A 23,358-nucleotide genomic window follows, 5' to 3' on the forward strand; every position below is an offset into this window, starting at 1 on the left:
TCAACGGACTGTATAGTCCATGGGGTTGCAAAGAGTAGGACGTGACTGAGAAACTTTCACTTTCACTTCTTTTCCCACTTCTTAAGTAAATAAATACTTTATATGTTTGTGTTAGTCTCTGTATACAATAATGTATGTGTATTTCTTTATCTATCTTATCTAGCAATTCATTATTTCTTTCTCTTCCATACATTATTTTTTTAGAACTTTGAAAATAAGGATTTCCTTTGCTTGACAGACCCTTGTGTACTGAATATCCATGAAAGAGCTTTTATATCCAAGTCAATAGAAGCTGTAAACCTACTGAATATGATTATATTAAATTATATCATAATAGAATTTTGAAAAATAGAAGTATCAAATAATGAACACACTATCTTGAAAATAATCCAGAAAATACTGTTTCCTATAGGTAATTAAAATTTTCATACTAACATGATACAGTGTGTCAGAAACTAAATTTTAGGAGTTCACCTTCCTTTCAAATGTTTATTTTTGTTTCTCATCAGTTCAGTTCAGTTCAGACACTCAATCGTGTTTGATTCTCTGCAACCCCATGAACTGCAGCATGCCAGGCCTCCGTGTCCATCACTATATCCCGGAGTTTACCCCAACTCGTGTCCATTGAGTCAGTGATGCCATCCAACCAACTCATCCTCTGTCATCCCCTTCTCCTCCTGCCCTCAATCTTTCCCAGCATCAGGGTCTTTCAAATGAATCAGCTCTTCACATCAAGTGGCCAAAGTATTGGAGTTTCACTTTCAATATCAGCCCTTCCAGTGAACACCCAGGTCTGACCTCCTTTAGAATGGACTGGTTGGATCTCCTTGCAGTCCAAGGGACTCTCAAGAGTCTTTTCCAGCACCACAGGTAAAAAGCATTAATTCTTCAGCACTCAACTTTCTTTATAGTCCAATTCTCACATTCATACACGACTACTGGAAAAATCATAGCCTTCACTAGATGGAAATTTGTTGGCAAAATAATGTCTCTGCCTTTTAATATACTGTCTAGGTTGGTCACAACTTTCCTTCCAAGGAGTAAGCGTCTTTTAATTTCATGGCTGCAGTCACCATCTGCAGTGATTTTGGCGCCCCCCAAAATAAAATCTGACAGTTTCCACTGTTTCTCCATCTATTTGCCATGAAGTGATGGGACCAGATGCCATGATCCTAGTTTCTGAATATTGAGCTTTACACCAACTTTTTCACTCTCCAGCAGGAAAAAAAAAAGAGCACTTGACATCCTTCTAGGTTTATTGTCAGGGGAAGCAGTCATAATTTCCCCATGCATGTTAGTCTCTCAGTCAAGTCCCACTCTTTACAGCCCCATGACTATAGACCGCCAGGCTCTTTCTGTCCATGGGGTTCTCCAGGCAAGAATACTAGAGGGGTTACCATTTTCTCCTCTAGGGGATCCTCCTGACCGAGGGATTGAACCCAGGTCTTCTGTATTTCAGGCAGATCCTTTACCAGCTGAGCCACCAAGGAAGCCCTATTTGCCCATGGTGAATGGCAACTTATTAAACATTTGCTCATCACCTAATAGGTTTCAGGCACTGAAGCCATAGTAGCAGATTCTATGGTAAGAGCCCCAAGCAGTGCTGCTGATAAAGAACCCTCCTGCCAATTCAGGAGACATAAGAGATACGGGTTCAGTCCCTGGGTTGGGAAGATCTTCTGGAGAAGGGCATGTCAACCCATTCTAGTATTCTTGCCTGGAGAATCCCATGGACAGAGGAACCTGGTGAGCTATAGTCCATAGAAGTCACAAAGAGTTAAACACAACAGAAGTGAGTTAGCATGCAGATGTGCATGGTAAGAGTGGAAACAGAGCTGAAAAGCTTTGTGTTCTGAATGGTTTCAAGCATAGTTGTCATCAGTGACATATGTATTTCCCTATGTTCCCTGCTTGTGATAGATACTTGTTGATGGTATATTTCTTTCCACAGTCAGAGGTGATGGTCAAATGTAAATTTACATGGAATAGAAAATAACTCTTATATGTGTGTAGCACTTCTCAACTTACAAGATACATCTGAGAATTATAATTTGTAAGTTGATGGGCAGAGAGGAGGGTTCATGAGGCACTGAGATGACTTTGCAGAATCGCTTTGAGCTGGAATAATAGAAGAATCTAGATCTCATGTAGACAGAACACTGATTTCTCAATACATTACACACCAAACATTGCTCTATGGGTGTTTAACAGGTGACAGGCGCTAGGTGTCTGTAGAGATCGAAATCATCTTGGAAAAAATTTTAAAAAGGCTTGAAACAAGAACTGAGACAAAAGTGACAAGGACATGCTCCACAGTAAAATAATCATTCTCTCTTTGTTGTAAGAAATTCAGATCAAATTTCTTTCATGGTTAATGGATATCATTTTTTTTTACTTATTTATAGATAATTCAGGACATAGGAAGGTATTACTTCCTAAATGGATGTCCTCACACCTCCCAACAACGTGACTGAGTTTGTTCTCTTGGGACTCACACAGAATCCACACTTGCAGAAAATGCTCTTCATTGTCTTTTTGCTCATCTTCCTATTTACTGTGTTGGCCAACCTGCTCATTGTCATAACCATCTCCCTCAGCCCCACACTTTCAGCTCCCATGTACTTCTTTCTCACTCACTTGTCCTTCATAGATGGCATCTTCACCTCTGTCACAACCCCCAAACTGATAACTGACCTGCTGTACCAGAGGAGAACCATCTCCTGGAGTGGCTGCCTGATTCAGATCTTTCTGGAACACATAATGGGAGGTTCAGAGATCATCCTTCTTATTTCCATGTCCTATGACCGCTACATGGCCATCTGCAAGCCTCTGCACTACACGACCATCATGAGACAGGGGCTCTGCCAGCTCCTGGTGGTGGTGGCCTGGATTGGGGGCATCCTGCATGCCACCGTGCAGATTCTTTTCATTGTCAACTTGACCTTCTGTGGCCCCAACGTCATTGATCACTTCATGTGTGATTTCTTCTCACTGTTGGAACTCGCCTGCAGTGACACCTACAAGCTGGGCATCATGGTGGCAGCTAACACTGCAGGAATGTGCTTAGTGTTTTTTATCATGCTCCTCATCTCCTACACAGTCATCCTGCACTCTCTGAAATCCCATGGCTCTGAAGCACGACGCAAAGCCCTCTCTACATGTGGCTCCCATTTCATGGTAGTGGTGCTCTTTTTTGGTCCCTGTATATTCACCTATATGCGTCCTGTGGTCACCTACCCTGTGGACAAATTTGTGGCTATGTTCTTTGCAATCCTCACTCCCATGTTAAATCCCATCATTTACACAGTGAGAAACACAGAGGTGAAAAATGCCATCAGGAGTTTGTTGAAGAGGAGAGTGACTTAGGCTGTTCATACTGGCAAGAAAGTGATTGTTTATATACATTTAGAGGGCTATACTTGTAAAGTGTGAAAGAAAAGTAAGAAATTTTGTAGATCATTAAAAGAGAGAGAAAGATCCAGGAACTAACACTTGTTGATTTTTTTTAATCTTGGCTGGAGAAGGTGATGGCACCCCACTCCAGTACTCTTGCCTGGAAAATCCCATGGACGGAGGAGCCTGGTGGGCTGCAGTCCAGGGGATCAGGAAGAGTCGGACATGACTGAGCGACTTCACTTTCACTTTTCACTTTCGTGCATTGGAGAAGGAAATGACAACCCACTCCAGTGTTCTTGCCTGGAGAATCCCAGGGTTGGCGGAGCCTGGTGGGCTGCCGTTTATGGGGTCGCACAGAGTCGGACATGACTGATGCGACTTAGCAGTAACAGTAGCAGCAGGCATTATTCCAAGCATACTGATATTTTAATGTACACTGCCAAAGTTTCAGTGTTCATAGGTTCAGAATGGGCAATGAAAAGAATATTAAATCCACAGTTTGATGATTGTAGAGTAAGAAGTATTTCTCCAGTCTTACTGCTGCTTTTTCAGATTTCTCATATATGTTACTTTGATGAAATTGGCTTTCCCATAGGACCTTAATCTCATTTTTTCCCCCATTTTTACTTACCCTGTGGTAAAGCAAACATTGGATAGAAATATTGGGTAAATGCATGGTGAAGAGGGAGTTGAATGAGGGGATAATAGCTAATTTTCCCCCTGCACTATGGATTTATCAAAAGCAAAATGACTGTTACTGACAAAAGAAGGAAATAATATTTTACAATCTATCTCTAATTCTCTTTTTAATAGAGAAGATAAAGCAGAAAATTTGAAATTACTCTTTATTTGATCTCTTTTTCAAAAATATCCCTACGGCTCACATTTTTTATTGAATATAAATAAAACATTTTCATTTTTTATACCAAGACTTGAGGAACCATTTGAAATAAGAGTAAACATCTCTTGCAAATCTCAACAGAAAAGCATATGGTCAATTTCCAAACCCGTTGCTCTGTAGATCTGATTCATATAAGTACATTATGTGAACCCTTTATTATCTACCAGGCACATTCACTTCAGTTGATTTATCCACAACCAAAACTGATAGTTTCATTATCATTGTTCCCAATTTACAGAGAAGCAAATTGAAGCCAAAACAGGTTTACTGATTTCCTTGCCTCACATCACACATGCTTCTCCCATAAAGTGTGCCCAGAATCTATAACTCTAGAATGAAGTTCCCTTACAAACTTTATTTTATTAAAAATATAAATTTATTTATTTTAATTGGAGATTAATTACTTTACAATATTGTATTTTTTTTCTTTTTATTTTGTCAAAGTCTTCCTTTCATGTATGTAGCTTTTATTTTTTTTTATTAAATTTTTATTTTTACTTTATTTTACTTTACAATACTGTATTGGTTTTGCCATACATTGACATGAATTCACCACGGGTGTACATGCGTTCCCAAACATGAATCCCCCTCCCACCTCCCTCCCCTTAACATCTCTCTGGGTCATCCCCGTGCACCAGCCCCAAGCATCCTGTATCCTGCATCAAACATAGACTGGTGATTCGATTCTTACATGATAGTATACATGTTTCAATGCCATTCTCCCAAATCATCCCACCCTCTCCCTCTCCCTCAGAATCCAAAAGTCTGATCTACACATCTGTGTCTATTTTGCTGTCTTGAATACAGGGTCGTCATTGCCATCTTTCTAAATTCCATATATATGTGTTAGTATACTGTATTGGTGTTTTCCTTTCTGGCTTACTTCACTCTGTATAATCAGCTCCAGTTTCATCCATCTCATTAGAACTGATTCAAATGTATTCTTTTTAATGGCCGAGTAACACTCCATTGTGTATATGTACCACAGCTATCTTATCCATTCATCTGCTGATGGACATCTAGGTTGTTTCCATGTCCTGGCTATAATAAACAGTGCTGTGATGAACATTGGGGTACATGTGTCTCTTTCAATTCTGGTTTCCTCAGTTTGTATGCCCAGCAGTGGGATTGCTGGGTCATAAGGCTGTTCTATTTGCAATTTTTTAAAGGAATCTCCACACTGTTTTCCATAGTGGCTGTACTAGTTTGCATTCCCACCAACAGTGTAGGAGGGTTCCCTTTTCTCCACACCCTCTCCAGCATTTAATGCTTGTAGATTTTTGGATCACGGCCATTCTGACTGGTGTGAAGTGGTACCTCATTGTGGTTTTGATTTGCATTTCACTAATAATGAGTGATGTTGAGCATCTTTTCATGTGTTTGTTAGCCATCAGTATGTCTTCTTTGGAGAAATGTCTATTTAGTTCTTTGGCCCATTTTTTGATTGAGTGGTTTATTTTTCTGGAGTTGAGCTGCATAAGTTGCTTGTATATTTTTGAGATTAGTTGTTTGTCAGTTGCTTCATTTGCTATTATTTTCTCCCATACTGAAGGCTGTCTTTTCACCTTACTTATAGTTTCCTTTGTTGTGCAGAAGCTTTTAATTATTATTAGATCCCATTTGTTTATTTTTGCTTTTATTTCCAGTATTCTGGGAGGTGGATCATAGAGGATCCTGCTGTGATTTATGCTGGATAGTGTTTTGCCTATGTTCTCCTCTAGGAGTTTTATAATTTCTGGTCTTACATTTAGATCTTTAATCCAATTTGAGTTTATTTTTGTGTGTGGTGTTAGAAAGTGATCTAGTTTCATTCTTTTACAAGTGGTTGACCAGTTTTCCCAGCACCACTTGTTAAAGAGATTGTCTTTACTCCATTGTATATTCTTGTCTCCTTTGTCAAAGATAAGGTGTCCATAGGTGTGTGGATTTATCTCTAGGCTTTCTATTTTTTTCCATTGATCTATATGTCTGTCTTTGTGCCAGTACCATACTGTCTTGATGACTGTGGCTTTGTAGTAGAGCCTGAAGTCTGGCAAGTTGATTCTTCCAGTTCCATTCTTCTTTCTCAAGATTGCTTTGGCTATTCGAGGGTTTTTGTATTTCCATACAAATCTTGAAATTATTTGTTCTAGTTCTGTGAAGCTTGATAGGGATTGCATTGCATTTGTAAATTGCTTTGGGTAGTATACTCATTTTCACTATATTGATTCTTTCGATCCATGAACATGGTATATTTCTCCATCTATTAGTGTCCTCTTTGATTTCTTTCATCAGTGTTTTATAGTTTTCTATGTATAGGTCTTTAGTTTCATTAGGTAGATATATTCCTAAGTATTTTATTCTTTTCGTTGCAATGGTGAATGGAATTGTTTCCTTAATTTCTTTTTCTACTTTCTCATTATTAGTGTATAGGAATGCAAGGGATTTCTGTGTGTTGATTTTATATCCTGCAACTTTGCTGTATTCATTGATTAGCTCTAGTAATCTTCTGGTGGAATCCTTAGGGTTTTCTATGTAGAGGATCATGTCATCTGCAAACAGTGAGAGTTTTACTTCTTCTTTTCCAATTTGGATTCGTTTAAATTCTTTCTCTGCTCTGATTTCTGTGGCCAAAACTTCCAGAATTATGTTGAATAGTAGTGGTGAAAGTGGGCACCCTTGTCTTGTTCCTGACTTTAGGGGAAATGCTTTCAATTTTTCAGCATTGAGGATAATGTTTGCTGTGGGTTTGTCATATATAGCTTTTATTATGTTGAGGTATGTTCCTTCTATTCCTGCTTTCTTGAGAGTTTTTATCATAAATGGATGTTGAATTTTGTCAAAGGCCTTCTCTGCATCTATTGAGATAATCATATAATTGGTTTTGCCATACATCAACATGAATCCATCACAGGTATACACATGTTCCCCATCTTGAGTCTCCTTTCCTCCTCCCTCCCCGTACCATCCCTCTCCGTTGTCCCGGTGCACCAGCCCCAAGCATCCAGTATCATGCATTGAACCTGGATTGGCAATTCATTTCATATATGATATTATACTTGTTTCAATGCCATTCTCCTAAATCATCCCACTCTTGCTCTCTCCCAAAGAGTCCAAAAGACTGTTCTATACATCTGTGTCTCTTTTGCTGTCTCGCATACAGGGTTAGCATTACCATCTTTCTAAATTCCATATATATGCGTTAGTATACTGTATTGGTGTTGTTTTTCTTTTTGGCTTATTTCACTCTGTATAATCGGCCCCAGTTTCATCCATCTCCTTAGAACTGATTCAAATGAATTCTTTTTAATGGCCGAGTAATACTCCATTGTGTTATGTACCACAGCTTCTTTTCCATTCATCTGCTGATGGACATCTAGGTTGTTTCCATGTCCTGGCTATAATAAACAGTACTGCGATGAACATTGGAGTACACGTGTCTCTTTCAATTCTGGTTTCCTCAGTGTGTATGCCCAGCAGTGGGATTGCTGGGTCATAAGGCGGTTCTATTTCCAGTTTTTAAAGGAATCTCCACATTGTTCTCCATAGTGGCTGTACTAGTTTGCATTCCCACCAACAGTGTAAGAGGGTTCCCTTTTTTCCACACCCTCTCTAGCATTTATAGCTTGTAGAGATTTGTATCACAGCCATTCTGTGTGGCATGAAATGGTACCTCATTGTGGTTTTGATTTGCATTTCTCTGATAATGAGTGATGTTGAGCATCTTTTCATGTGTTTGTTAGCCATCTGGATTAAAGACAATCTCTTTAACAAGTGGCTCCAGGAAAACTGGTCAACCACTTGTAAAAGAATAAAGCTAGAACACTTTATAACACCACACACAAAAATAAACTCAAAATGAATTAAAGATTTAAACATAAGACAGAAACTATAAAACACCTAGAGGAGAACATAGGCAAAACAGTCTCCGACATAAATCACAGCAGGATCCTCTGTGACCCACCTCCCAGAATATTGGAAATAAAAGCAAAAATAAACAAATGGAACCTAATTTAACTTAAAGGCTTCTGCACAACAAAGGAAAGTATAAGCAAGGTGAAAAGACAGCCTTCAGAATGGGAGAAAATAATAGCACTTGAAGCAACTGACAAACAACTAATCTCAAAAATATATGAGCAACTCATGCAGCTTAATTCCAGAAAAATAAACGACCCAATCAAAAAATGGGCCAAGGAACCAAATAGACATTTCTCCAAAGAAGACATACAGATGCTTTACAAACTTTCAACCTAGGTAGGTCTTCTAACTCAATTTCTTTTAAATTTGTTGTCTGTGGTATGCTTTTTTATGTAAATAAGAAAATTATCTGTGATTTTAATGATTTACCTCTTTTGTGATGATGGTGTTAACATGTTGTAGCTTTGTCTCACGTGTTATGATACACTTCAGCAGTACAAGTTTATTCATTTTTTTGAAAGTTCAAGTTATACCACTTCACTTTTACAAAGAAACATTAGTATGGTAATAGTAATCTAAAATGGAAAAGAATCTCAAATAGAATATATATATAGTATATATATATATATACACACACATACATACATACATATATATACACACATATATGTATATTTATAAATAAATCACCTTCCTGTGCACTTGAAGCTAACCCAACATTGCAAATTAATTGTGCTTCAATTAAAAATAAATACTTAAAACCTCACCAACATATGTATGATTATGGAGTCTTGTGTGTTGGCTTTTGTAAAAACTCCATTTTTTAAAATTAGTATAATCAAATATTAATGTTGTTCTTCATAAAAACCACGTGCTTAAAGTTAACTTCAGAAAACTGGGAATACCTGTAATGCTCCTCTATATACATGGCGAACACCAGGTCATCCTACATTATTAATAACTATAAATCTAAACTTCTCTGACTGCAACACAGAAACCCATATTGTTTAGCACAGATGTCACTTTCTTAGACTCAGTGATGAACTGGAGCTATTTATTCCATAATTTGAACATAGAGTAATGCTTGAGCATGGTACTGGGGTAATGGTATTTAGTAATTGTGCATAATTATCTGAAATTCATAGGAAACAGCACTTTTTCTCACAATGTCTAGGCCTGGAAGATGATAGAATCAGCATTTAATCTATTAAAATGGTCGTTTGAAATTTCTGGTGAGAAACGAACCTTTCAACAAATCAAGACTAAATGATATGTGGTTTATTATGATGAGGAGATAAGAAGAGATGAGACTAATCCAAGAGCAGTGAATAGAAAAGTCTTGAGTAAATGTTGTTTCTACTCTAAGACCAAAGGGAAGATTTGAAGATGGAAATAGACCAATGATTGTGTTTTAGGGGGCTATGTCAGAGGCTCAATGGAGGAATTAGAAAATTAAAGCTGTATGAATTAAAAATTTTCAACAGAAAACTTGGAAGGTGTCAGAACTGAAGAAGGATGTGTAGGCTGTATGGAATCTCAGTGGGTGAAGTTTTGCTGGTTGTAAGTTTAAATCTCCTCTAGAAATTCCTTTTCACTCATTCCTGATAACATCTCCTGAGGAGCAACTGCCATGCAACTACTTTTGATTCATTAATTGTATATATATATATATATCTCAGGCATAGTCATGTTTCTCCTAAAAAGTTAATGAGACAGAATGTCTGGATCTGGTGTAGAAGGATACTTTGTTTTAATATGGAATTTTTATTTGGTGAAAATTTTAGGAGGCATTAAGTGAGTGAAGTGAGTTCACTATTGTTGAAGGCCAACTATGAGGCATACATTTTTGACAAGTTCTTTACAAACTTAAACTCTCTTATTGTAGGGACAGGTATTAGTTGATCGAGTTTCACTCCATTGTATGCAAGATGGAAATGAAACTCAATAAAGTTAAGCAAGAATATGAAGTGTCTTAGAGTTGAATTTCTGTATTCACCTCACTTCACAGAACTCCTCCTGTCATGACATGAAATCGTCAAAACACGGGTCTGACCACTGGCCACATTATCAAGACTGTCACTGAGGCATTACACTCTTTTGGCATGGGAGGGGGGTGTGGGGATTTAGTTTATCTTTCTTATTTTCTCTGCTGACCTTCATTTACCAGGCTACTTACACTCTCTTGACCCCTCGCTCTTGCTGGTGTTCATGCTCAGTTACTAAGGCGTGACCCCTCCAGTATCAAGGAAAAGTCATCTGATGATCTGTTTTCTGTAGATATATTACCTTCATGGGCATCATGAAAAATGGACTCAATAAATGGAATTCATATGTCTGAGTTTCAAAGGAAGTGCCACTTGGGTGAAAGAGATGCTTAGTTGAAAACAAACAACTCAGTCATTGAGGAGACTGACATTCTGTTTGAGCATGAGATTAGAACCTTGAATAGTTAAGTAAGTACTATGTCCATAGAGCTTTTCACATTGCTATGCCATAGTGTTAACATGTATTACTGGCAGGAAAAAAAAAAAAAAGGCTTCATGAGAAATTCAGTTTTGGAAATTTTGACTTTTTAAATTTATCCCTACAAAATTGTTCTGATTACTCAGTGAGACAGAGAGTTATGGGACCTGGGTATACATGATAAAGATCAAGGGTTATTTTTATGTGGAAATAAGATTCCAGGGGAATAGATGGATAATAATAATGTAAAATAAGCAGAGTGACAATATACAACCTTGAAGTACTACCTTTCCTATTTGGAACCAGTCTGTTATTCCAGTTCTAACTGTTGCTTCCTGACCTGCATATAGGTTTCTCAAGAGGCAGGTCAGGTGGTCTGATATTCCCATCTCTTTCAGAATTTTCCACAGTTTATTGTGATCCACACAGTCAAAGGATTTGGCATAGTCAACAAAGCAGAAATAGATGTTTTTCTGGAACTTTCTTGCTTTTTGGATGATCCAGTGGATGCTGGCAATTTGATCTCTGGTTCCTCTGCCTTTTCTAAAACCAGCTTGAACATCTGGAAGTTCATGGTTCACTTATTGCTGAAGCCTGGCTTGAACAATTTTGAGCATTACTTTACTAGCGTGTGAGATGAGTGCAATTGTGCGGTAGTTTGAGCATTCTTTGACATTGCCTTTCTTTGGGATTGGAATGAAAACTGACCTCTTCCAGTCCTGCGGTCACTGCTGAGTTTTCCAAAATGCTGGCATGTTGAGTGCAGCACTTTCACTGCATCATCTTTCAGGATTTGAAATAGCTCCACTGGAATTCCATCACCTCCACTAGCTTTGTTTGTGGTGATGCTTTCTTTTCTTTAAATTTTTTTTTTTTACTATATTTTACTTTACAATACTCTATTGGTTTTGCCATACATTGACATGAATCCGCCATGGGTGTACATGTGTTCCCAATCCTGAACCCCCTCCCACCTCCCACCCCATATCATCTCTCTGAATCATCCCTGTGCACCAGCCCCAAGCATCCCAAATTGCCAGTCTATGTTCGATGTAGCGATGCTTTCTAAGGCCCACTTGACTTCACAGTCCAGGATGTCTGGCTCTAGGTGAGTGATCACACCATTGTGATTATCTGGGTCATGAATCTTTTTTGTACTGGAAAAATCACACTGGAATCAAGATTGCCTGGAGAAATATCAATAACCTCAGATATGCAGATGACATCACCCTTATGGCAGAAAGTGAAGAGGAACTAAAAAGCCTCCTGATTAAAGTGAAAGAAGAGAGTGAAAAAGTTGGCTTAAAGCTCACCATTCAGAAAACTAAGATCATGGCATCTGGTCCCATCACTTCATGGGAAATAGACGGGGAAACAGTGGAAACAGTGTCAGACTTTCTTTTTTGGGGCTCCAAAATCACTGCAGATGGTGACTGCAGCCATGAAATTAAAAGACACTTACTGCTTGGAAGAAAAGTTATGACCAACCTAGATAGCATATTCAAAAGCAGAGACATTACTTTGCCAACAAAGGCCCATCTGGTCAAGGCTATGGTTTGTCCAGTAGTCATGTATGGATGTGAGAGTGGGACTGTGAATAAAGCTGAGCGCTGAATAATTGATGCTTTTGAGCTGTGGTGTTGGAGAAGACTCTTGAGAGTCCCTTGGACTACAAGAAGATCCAACCAGTCCATTCTAAAGGAGATCAGTCCTGGGTGTTCTTTGGAAGCAATGACGCTGAAGCTGAAACTCCAGTAGTTTGACCACCGCATGCAATGTGTTGACTCATTGGAAAAGACTCTGATCCTGGGAGGGACTGGAGGCAGGAGGATAAGGGGACGACAGAGGATGAGATGGCTGGATGGCATCACAGACGCGATGGACGTGAATTTGAGTGAACTCCGGGAGTTGGTGATGGACAGGGAGGCCTGCTGCAATTCATGAGGTCGCAAAGAGTTGGACACGGCTGAGCGACTGAACTGAACTGAATAATGTAAAAATAAATGAAAAATATTATATTGTTAGTAACAGGTAAGATGAAAAATTTTAAAGAGTGTGATAAGGTAAGACTAGCTGGATATAGATCTGTGTAGTTGTTTGCAGCACAGCAAGAGTTTCGGTTTGTTCTGAGTTTAAATAAACACATTATGCCCCTTTCTTTTATTTATTTATTTTTTCTAATGTGTATTTTAAATGTAGGCACTATCTCTTATCACAAGATGAAAATAATTTCTTTTGGGGTGAATATTTCTTACTGTGTTTATAAATAATGCACAGATACCCATAAACGCATACATAGATAGTATATTTGTGGTATTGCTATTTTAAATGAGGAAGTAGTTAAGAGAATAGAATTCCCAAGAAAGGAAATTTAAGGGACAACAGTGAAAAAAAAATTGGAGAATATTGTTAACTTGTGTCTAAACCTTTAGGTAAGACCACGGATTAACTTTAAAATGCTAGCAAAGCTCATCCAAAAACAGAGGTTGGGACATCACCAGTGATGATAATATTCAGTAAAACTGAACATCTGTCCTCAGACTTCCCTGTAGCATGTGTTCAGCTACATTAATGAAACAGCTTTAACCCATGAAGTGTGTTGTAAATGCAGGATACTGATTTTCATTTATTTTATTTACTATTAAAGGTAGAAAAAGAATGAAGACTATAACCCTGAGCATTTCTAATCTGAAACATGTTTTTTGAGAATACTAATTGCTATGCAGTGAGAAAGAATTTAGTTCTTAGTTTTATGCTTGAGGAACATTTTAAAATCCTTTGCAACATCAACTCTCCTGAGGATAGATGTGACACAATGGTATTAACTGTCTTGAGAAATGTAAAGATCACCAGATTAGGAGACAGAAATATTTAACTCTGAAAAATAAGGAAGAAGGGATGCAGGGCTGGTGCTGGCCATCTGCTGGGTGGGTCCCAAATCTGCTATGGGCTCAAGGTGTCCTAAGATAGCCAGCCCGATGGCAGGTGGGTGGGCTGTGTCCTTGCCCAACCAGCTGCTTGGTCTGGAGTTTTTCAAGACTGATGCCACCTAGGTGGTGATTGGGACTGGGTTCCACCACTGAAACGCTAGGTGAGGATTACAATACAATGCTTGTCAGCACCATGTCCTTGTCATGGGATAGCTGGCTAAAATGTTTGTTACTAGTATTTATGTTTCAAGGTGAATTGTAATTTTTTCTCACCTCTCTGGGAGGCTCTGCCCAATATCAGCAAGCTGTCTGACTGAGGTTCCTCTGAGTTCTATTTCTTCTTGGACTGTATGTGATTTTGTGTGTGGCCTGTAAGAAATCTTTGGACTCAGAGGGAGAGGTAGAAGGTGGGATGATTTGGGAGAATGGCATTGTAACATGTACACTATCATGTAAGAATCGAATCGCCAGTCTATGTCCGACGCAGGATACAGCATGCTTGGGGCTGGTGCACGGTGATGACCCAGAGAGATGTTATGGGGAGGGAGCTGGGAGGGGGGGTTCATGTTTGGGAACGCATCTACACCCATGGTGGATTCATGTCAATGTATGGCAAAACCAATACAGTATTGTAAAGTAAAATAAAGTAAAAAATAATAATAATAAAAGAAATCTTTGTTTTCTGCAGGCCTTTGGTTCTCTGAAAAAGAATCCTCATTGTCTTTCAAAGTCCTACAATTTAGGGGGTGTTTAGTCTTCCCCTGTGGCACAGATGGCAAAGAATATGCCTGCAATACAGGAGACCCAGATTTGATCCCTGGGTCAGGAAGCTCCCCTGGAGAAGGAAATGGCCACCCACTCCAGTATGCTTGCCTGGAGAATCCCATGGTCAGAGTAGCCTGGTGGGTTACGGTCCGTGGGGTCACAAAGAGTTGGACACAACTGAGCAACTAACAGTTTCATTTTTTTCACTTTCCAAGTGTAGGAACCCTGGGCCGAGTAGCACTATGAGGGGCTCAGACGCATATGCTCCTTTGGGAGAAGCTCTACAACTGGATTGCCCCCCTTAGGTGTGTTGCCTGCCTGAGGTATGAGACTTGACTCTACCCTGTATACCCAAGTCCTATTGGTCTTTGTGTACTTCCTGCTTTATGCTTTCAGTAATAGAATACCTGCGAGTCTTCAGTTGTTCTCATCAACAGTGGCTTCAAAAATAGTTGCAATTTTAGGGTTTCTATGGGAGGACATGAATTCAGTGTCTTTCTATTCCACTATTACAGCCACTTCAACTTCTCTGTCTGTCTTGATGCCAGTGTCACATGCTTCAGATTACCATAATTTTATAGTATGTTTTAGAATGAAGACCTGTGATCATTTTGGTTATCTCGAGTCCCTTGACATATCACATGAATTTTAGGATGTATTTTTTATTTTTGCCAACAAAAATTTTGGGGAGTTTTCATAGAGATTGCATTGAATCTGTAGATCTTTAGGTCATCTTGATATCTTAATAATGTGAAATATTCTAGTTCTTGAACATTTTTCCATCTATGTGTACCTTCTCTAACATCTTTTGGTGATGTTTTGGAGTTCTCAGTGTGCAAAGCTTTTGCATCCCTACTTATGTTTACTCAATTATTTTGTTCTTATCAAAGTTGCTATAAATGGTATTCTTTCTTAATTTTTTTCCTTCTTTGTATTATTTAATGAAGAAATTCAACATCCTTTCATGGTAAAAATATTTTTTTCATCAAATTTGGAGGAGAAAAAATACCTCAACATATTAATATAATAATTAAGATTGTGCAAGACAGACGCACAGCCTCACATCATACTCAACATTGAAAGTTTGACAAGCTTTCCATTAAAATCAGGAACAAGACAAGAACTCACACTCTGACTACAACTTTGTATTATAGTATTGGAATAAAAATTCTTTTTAAGTGTTTAGTGTTTTTACATATAAACCAGTTCATCTCTGAAATAAGATAATTTCACTTAATTACCTTTTACTCAATTTTACTGCTTGTAAGAGTGCTTCTAATGGAAGCCACTTTCTATCTTTTGGATCTCATCTGAAGCACAACTTTTAGGTTTGGCCATGATTGATTACATTGTTCATGGTAGAATGGATGCCTCTTATTTCTGTCACAGTACTTCATGTCTAGCCTTAGAAACACTGAAAAAGACATGCTGATTAAAAAAAAAAAGCACAGTGTGAGGGTTGCAAGTGTTATTTGGAGCATAATGAGGACTTCAGCCTGAGGGACAGCACCTCAGATAACTGAGAAGCTGCTCCAAAGAGATTGGGAGGGAAGGTCATTATACATGTAATTTAGGTGAAGGGGAGTTCATGCAATTTAGCATGTATTTTTTGCAGAAGGTTTTTGCTAGTCACAAGGACCAGATCTCACCCTGAAGGAACTTAGTGTTTTTCTAGATATGAGGAAAATTTGACTCATAAAATCAGTTCCTGAAAGTATCTAACCATCTGAAAACCTATTCTTGCCGGGAGCCAGCGTGAGGAACTCCACCCATGGCAAAGGTCATGAGGAAGGAGGCTTCGGCATATGCAAAGGCGGGATCGAGCCTCAGGAAACCCCCTGTTCCCGAGCATCTACCCCCAAAACCAGAGTCTGATTTATGCTCTCACCTACACTTCTGACTTTATGGGGGTCTCTCCCCCATCACTATTTCTCTTGGAGAAGGAGTTAACTTGCAGCTCCAGTTAATAAAAATTCCTGGACGTGACAAGAGAGTTTCAACTTACAAACTCCTCTGAACGTTCTCTAGCCTACCTGAACAGGTTCGTCCAGCCACATGTGATTGTTTATACCCTCCCAACCGTGAGAGGCATGAGATGATTTAAAACTTTCTATATACAGATTCTTTTGAGAAGTTACAAAATTATTAGGATAGTATTAGTGGGTTGATCAGAAATTATATTGATGAAGGGTTTTTCATTTGTTGAGCCAATATTTGCTGCTAAATCTCCATATTCCCTGCCCTTATAATGAATATAACTAGCACATAGGAGAAATAAGTATTAACTTTTAAGATTAGTCATGTTAAACCTTAGGCCAGGTAAATTCCTTTCTTGATTGTAACCCACTACACCTTCACCCTATAGGAATGCAACTTTATTTGGAGGGTGGCACCTAGTTTAAGAAAAAAATCACCCCTGGAAAAATAAGTTTTCTGGTTGACTGACCGTTATCAGAAAGGCCATAAAATGTCAGCGGGCCTCACGGCCAGAAGATGATGTAAAACTCATAAGACCTTTGTATACATTTATATGAAGCACCTGATTTTGACAAGGGTCAGGTCTGCTGACCCCTGCGTGACTCTGTATTCATCCCTATGTATAACAAAGAGTATATAAGCAAACCTGAAAAATAAAGAAATGGGATCAGTTTCTGGAAATACGGATTCCCCCGTGTCATTCTTTCCCCTTCTGGCTGAATTTCCATCTGGTACGTGGGTACTCACCAAACCTGCTAATTTTGCCTGCGCTTCTAAGATCAGACCGGGGAGGCCTCAGTGCCTCCTCTCCTTCAGGAGAACGGAAAGACGCCTGCGGCCTACGTAGGTGGTGATTGGTATTCCACGTAAACCAAGTTATTCAGCCTCTTTTTCTCCACTAATTTTTCTGCTACACTATTCTTTTCTAATTTCTCTTTATACTTTTAATTAAATAAGTTTTTTCCTAGGACGCCTACTCCATCTCCCCTTTGAATTACCCTGGATCCACCGGAGCTGGACCCCGGCATATTCTCAGTTTTCTCCTGAGAACAGAGAGCCTCACTCTCCACCCTGAACTCCTTTCAGAATGTGTTGAAGGCAGAAGCACGTGATTTAATCCTTGTGGAGGTAAATGACAAGTGCTCACCACAAGTACCAATTTGTAGTTGATAAGACTGCAACTACTTTAAAATTAAGCTTTCTCCTTCTTTTTTGTCAAATCTATTGTAATAATATAAAATCCCTGCAAGGGGAAACTTTTATATGATTTCACCCATTTATTAATTGCAATGACCTCACACGTAGCATGGTGTGTGTGAGATTTAGTCAGTAAGTCGTGTCTGACAACTTGTGACCCCACGGAATCTAGCCTGCCAGGCTCCTCTGTCTATAGGTTTTTCCAGGCTCCTTTTCCAGGGTATCTTTCCAACCCAGGGATCGAATCTGGGTCTCCTGTATTGCAGGCAAATTCTTTATCCGCTGATCTACCAGGGAAGCCCCACTGATAGCATAGTTTATGTACTGAAATAGACACACTAAATCCAATGTAATAATTGGTTACACATTTATATATCAATCAGAACTGATGGCAAATGCTTATATACTCAACCAAGCACCAACGCAGAATGAACTGAGTACTAAAGAAAAAGAAAAAAAAAAAGGCTTCCCTAGTGGCTCAGATGATAAAGAATCTGCCTGCAATGAGAGAGACCTGGGTTCAATTCCTGGATTGGGAAGATCCCCTGGAGGAGAGGATGGCAACCCACTCCAGTATTCTTGCCTGGAGAATCCCCATGTACAGAGGGACTTGGCAAGCAGCAGTCCATGGGGTCACAAAGAGTCTGACATGACTGACAGGCTAAGCATGCAGACAAAAAGAAGGAAAACCTTGCTATGGCAAGTGGGAAAATACATGCTAAATTATTCTCCAATGGGGGAAAAAAATGTTCAGGCTGATATTTTGCTGTTGATGTCAGTGATCTGAAAATGTAACCATTTTTTTTACCCTTGCCACATTTTTTAACATCAATGTTTGATGTGGTTTGTAGTATCTTTACATACAGATTTATTTTAAAATTTAGTTTAAAATTTTAATTAAGAAAGAATCAGTCTTAAACATATTGCAATTGGTTCTATGTCTTAATGTTAAATATTGTAAATAAATTTCCAGGGACATTCAACTCTATTGGGAAAAAGATGATATCCTTTTAAGAACTGATATAAATTTATAAGTAGGTCTTTTGTGAGGCTTAAAGCAGACGTGGAAGAAAGACAGCACAAGAATATCTCTCAAAATATCAAATCAACTTGTCTACCCCAACATGAGAGGATGAGAGGGACTAAAAAAATGAAGGATATTTTCTACTTTAAAGTTAGTAGGAGAAGAAATTACTTGAGATACATTTCCCTTAGCAATGCCTGGTTTCTTAGTATGTAAACACAGGATTGGCTGGCCTTTGCAATAAATTGTCTTAACATGATAAGTATTATTTTCCCTTGTGCACTGTGGAATTTCTTTTTAATTACCTATAGTGTAAATAAAAACAGTTTTTGAATAATCAGAAAACTCTTCAGAGAAAATGCACAGATAGTTGAATGAAATAAAATACTTTTTTAAGTAGTAATGCAGCTTTCAACTTCTAGATGAAAGAATTCCAAGATTTATGAATAACTTAAAAAGTCTTTCTTCAGACTGTGAACAAGCTTCCACAAGGTAAGACTAACTAATGTGAATCAGTCTTCACAGTTGTATAACTTTCATTATTAGTTAAGGAATTAAATTGTTATGAAAGAAAACAGATTCAAATTCTAGTTTTATTGCTGGGGTCCAGCCCTGGTGGATCCAGGGTAATTTGAAGTGGGGACGGCGTGGCGAGGAAAAACTTATTTATTTAAAAATATAAAGAGAGATTAGGAAAAAGTAGTGTAGTAGGAAAATTTAGTGGAGAAAAGAGGCTGAATAACTTGGTTTATGTGGAGAACTAATAAAGTTCCAGACAAGGAACTTGCACCATCTACGTTGGGCCACTGGCACTTGTTTGAATAGTGGAGGGTGCCCCACCTTGGTCTCCCTCTCTCATGGATCTTAGAAGCTGGGGCAAGTAAGTAGACATGGAGAGCCTCCACTCCCCAGATAGGAATTCAGCCAGAAAATAGAGTAAAGAAGACATGGGGGAAACCAGTCTTTCCAGTGACTGGCCCATCCTCTATTGTCTGGAAAGGCCTTATATATTTTTGATTTTACATAGAGATCAATGGATAATACAAAATTATGCAGTGTCAACAGTCCTGACTCTTATTGAGACCAGGCTTTCTCTCTGCATATCTATTTGTATACATAAGTCTTAGGTGATTTACATAATCTTCCAGCCAGAAGGCCAATCAACCTTTTACAGCCCTTTTCTGATAAGGGTAATAGTGTTGTTCTCCCCAAAGTCTGGTGCCACTCTCAGAAAGCACTAAATAAAGTTACATTCTTACATAGCAAGGATACAATATTTTATAACAAGAAAGTGGAGTACAGTGATTTATAACAAAGAGAAAATTATTAACTCAAAAGTCTAGTATTGCTAACATCAAAACTACTATATTCCTATTTCTGCATCCTGACTACATTGATTAATATCCTCCCAGATGCCTAAAAGATAAAGGATATGGAGGCCTGGTGTCAAACATTAACTCAACAAACTCTTCACCAAACAATTCTTAGCTCCAAAAGGCTCTATATCTTTAAGATGTTTTAAGCTTCGTGCTTCTCATGGTCAGGGGCTGTAAACAATCCATAAATTGTAAAGTCAGGCAGACCAGTCAGATAAGTTAGAAAGCCATCAAAGGGGTTTAAGCTGAGACATTCTTTTCATATGCTGGAGACTGTTAACTGGAGCCCTAAGTTTATTTCTTTTAGAGGCAGAAGAGTGGAAAGCACAGTACAATAAGGCAAGCAGACTCTGTTTTTTTGGGGTAGATGTTCAGGAAAACCCAGGGGGAACCCCTGAAGCCTGACTAGTCTTGCTCATCAAGCCTCTCCGCATGACCTTGTCATGGGTGGGATCTCCCGTGCTGGCTCCCGGCATTTTATCACTTAAAAATTTGTGACCTTACTGAAATTAATGAGATGTTCTGAATCTTAGTTTCTTCAAGTGGAAAGTGGGGATTCCCATTCTTGTTACTGTGAATGTTAAAAGCAACACATTAAACCATGAGTATATGACTGGAATCCACCGTAGGAGTTTTGAACAATGCAGGGATATAATGGAACAAGAATTAAAGGAAACCATTGGATTGCTTTAGGATAACAAGTTGTCAGAAGCCAGAATTTTCATGCACATACGTGGAGGAGGCTGCCAAAGGAACCAGAAAGGAAATGAGGTAGGGACGATCAAATCTATGATACATTTTGAAAGCAGAGACAACAAGCTTTGCTAAGGGTATGGATAAGTCATGGGAGATCAATAAATGAGTAAATAACACAGTGAGCTTTCTTGTCTGAGCAGTGACATTGAACAAATGCAGTACCATTTAGTGAGATGGGGAACACCTTTATACTGTGGAACATTTTAAATTATGTATCTAAATAGATGCCCACTACAGATGTACAAAATTGGAGAATCTGCTGCTGCTGCCTCTAAGTCGCTTCAGTCGTGTCTGACTCTGTGCGACCCCATAGACGGCAGCCCACCAGGCTCCCCCATCCCTGAGATTCTCCAGGCAAGAATACTGGAGTGGGTTGCCGCTTCCTTCCCCAGTGCATGAAAGTGAAAAGTGAAAGTGAAGTCGCTCAGTCATGTCTGATGCCTAGCGAGCCCATGGACTGCAGCCCACCAGGCTCCTCCATCCATGGGATTTTCCAGGCAAGAGTACTGGAGTGGGTTGCCATTGCCTTCTCTGAAAATTGGAGATATTGCATACAAAAATTGCAAATTATTATAGAGGTGAGAACAACATTGGACTGCATCAATATTTATTAGTCAGGAAATGGGAACATCGAACTAAAGATTTTCAGAAAGAAGTCTCAGTGAGTTCTGAGATAATCCAGGGCAGTGATCTTCTAAATTCATAGATTGATCTTTTCACACTGAATATGTAATTTAGTTTAAGTGGTTCTCAGGCTTTCTTCGTGGCTCAGATGATAAAGAATCCTTCTGTTAGTGCAGGAAATCTGTTTTTTTTTTTTTTTCCCCCCTTTGGTTGGGAAGATGCCCTGGGGCAGGAAATGACAACCCACTCCAGTATTCTTTCCTGGGAAATTCATTGAACAGAGGAGTTTTGAGGCCTACAGTTCATAAGGTTGCAAAGAGTTGGACTTGACTGAGCAGCTAACACACACACACACGCAAACACACACGCATGTATTACACCCTTTGTGACTTCATAAATTGTGTAACCTTTTCATGGAATTCCTTTGCCATCTTTTCTTGTTCTATCAATTTTAGTTTAAAACTCAACTAAAGTGTTGCTTATGTTTGGAAGACTTCTCTGATTCTGTCAACTTGCCTGACTGAAATTATGTGACAAACTATGGGACACACTTTATCTGCATTTGAAATAAGCTTTAAATGATTTATTCTGAAATTTTCATTCATCATATCTGAAAATCAGTTCAGATATCATCTTCAAAGACAAAGCTTAGACTTAAAGATCTACCACCCTTGAAGGACATGACTTAAATAGGAAAAGGTTTACATATTAAATTTTTGCCCAGACTGGACTTCTCCCTTTTGTTGATATGACCCAAGTTGTTTCTTAAGATTCTCTCTCAGAGGACAGTGTTTGATAACTCCTGTTGTACACAGAGATTATCCTGGTGCTATCCCTGGAGATAAACAGTCTACCTCAAAATTATGATTAAGGTCCCAATTAATTTAATTAGACAGAAAGCACCCTTGGAGATGCACCCATTGAATGACTCAATCATACATTATGTAGTAAATGTAGACGAAGTGTTCATGGTGCTTTGCGCTTACCTCATAGAGTGTTGCAACAGTAATCACATGACAGTTTCCTCCTGAATTGAAATCAAAATGTAACAGTTTATATGTGAAAGTATTCTCCATCCTTTACAAACTCAAAGTTCAACAATGCTGTAAGAAGACAGGAAAGCAGAGCTGATTGAGACTCAAAATGTTGCAAAGGCTATTTCACTTTCACTGGTATAAGAACAAATAGCAAAATTTTATTTGAAGCAATAAATCACAGTTTAATACTTTCTCTCTCTCCCTGATCAAAGTGTTGCTTTAACATGCTTGTTACCAAGACAAATTCCCACAACTGAGAAAATTCTGAGTTTCTTTTTACAATCAAGATTCAGAGCATTTAAGTAAGAGTGCATTTATATTATTTTTGAAAACCTCAACAACTTGAAAAGTAATACTTCTCTGACTGACTGAGATGAAGTAGGCTTTCTACAAGCGTGGAGTTGGTCACATGGAGCCAGTTCAGGCCAGGTGATGGTGCATGTATCACGCTGTCTGTTTCCAGAGGGGGCATCAGCGTGTGAAGGATGAGGAGAAGGCACCAGAATCTAGAACATGGGCTGAACACCATTCTCCTTACGCAGGTAGCCAAGGAAGTGTATTAAAACACAAAATGCTGAACAAAGCTTTATGTTTTCCAAGGGTACATTGGTCATGTAAGAATTAACTTTTTAAGAGTTTTGTAATTTTCATGTCAGGAATCATTTGTGAGTATTAAATATGTGAAGATTGATTTTATTCTGTAACACTCTTTTTGGATACTTTTATATTCTAATGATCTGAAATAAGTTTACCTTTTTGAGCACATTCTTAAAGATTAATTTCAGCTGTAATTATTTGAAGATATTATCATGGGCAGATATTTGTAAGTCAAAAGATAGATTCAATTAATATGTTATCTAAATGCTGTTTGTTCATCTGTCAAAAAAAAAAGATAGCACCTGTAGACCTGATTGAATAATTTTTAAGAACCTAAGCTAATGCTCTAATAAGCAAGTCATTCCTTCAGTTCCTATTTTCTGTTCACAAGTGAGCTTCAGCATTTGATCATATATTT

At 38.5% G+C, this 23,358-nt stretch overlaps 2 protein-coding genes across 2 annotated transcripts in view; both read left to right on the plus strand.

Moving 5' to 3' along the window:
• The window catches only part of LOC102181832 (NADPH--cytochrome P450 reductase), a gene marked incomplete in the record, with an annotated part of 1,163,480 nt that overhangs the window by 591,091 nt on the left and 549,031 nt on the right, over positions 1–23,358 (plus strand).
• Positions 2,440–3,366, plus strand: LOC102186294 (olfactory receptor 140-like). Its single transcript, XM_005701444.1, has one exon. It carries the CDS (start codon positions 2,440–2,442, stop codon positions 3,364–3,366), a length of 927 nt encoding a protein of 308 aa, XP_005701501.1.

The sequence above is a fragment of the Capra hircus genome, chromosome 25 (assembly GCF_001704415.2).
Source record: "Capra hircus breed San Clemente chromosome 25, ASM170441v1, whole genome shotgun sequence".
NCBI classification, from domain to species: Eukaryota; Metazoa; Chordata; class Mammalia; order Artiodactyla; family Bovidae; genus Capra; species Capra hircus.

What these genes read in the sequence shown, in the direction of transcription:
- LOC102186294 (XM_005701444.1), top strand. Translation starts at nt 2,440, where the DNA reads ATGGATGTCCTCACACCTCCCAACAACGTGACTGAGTTTGTTCTCTTG.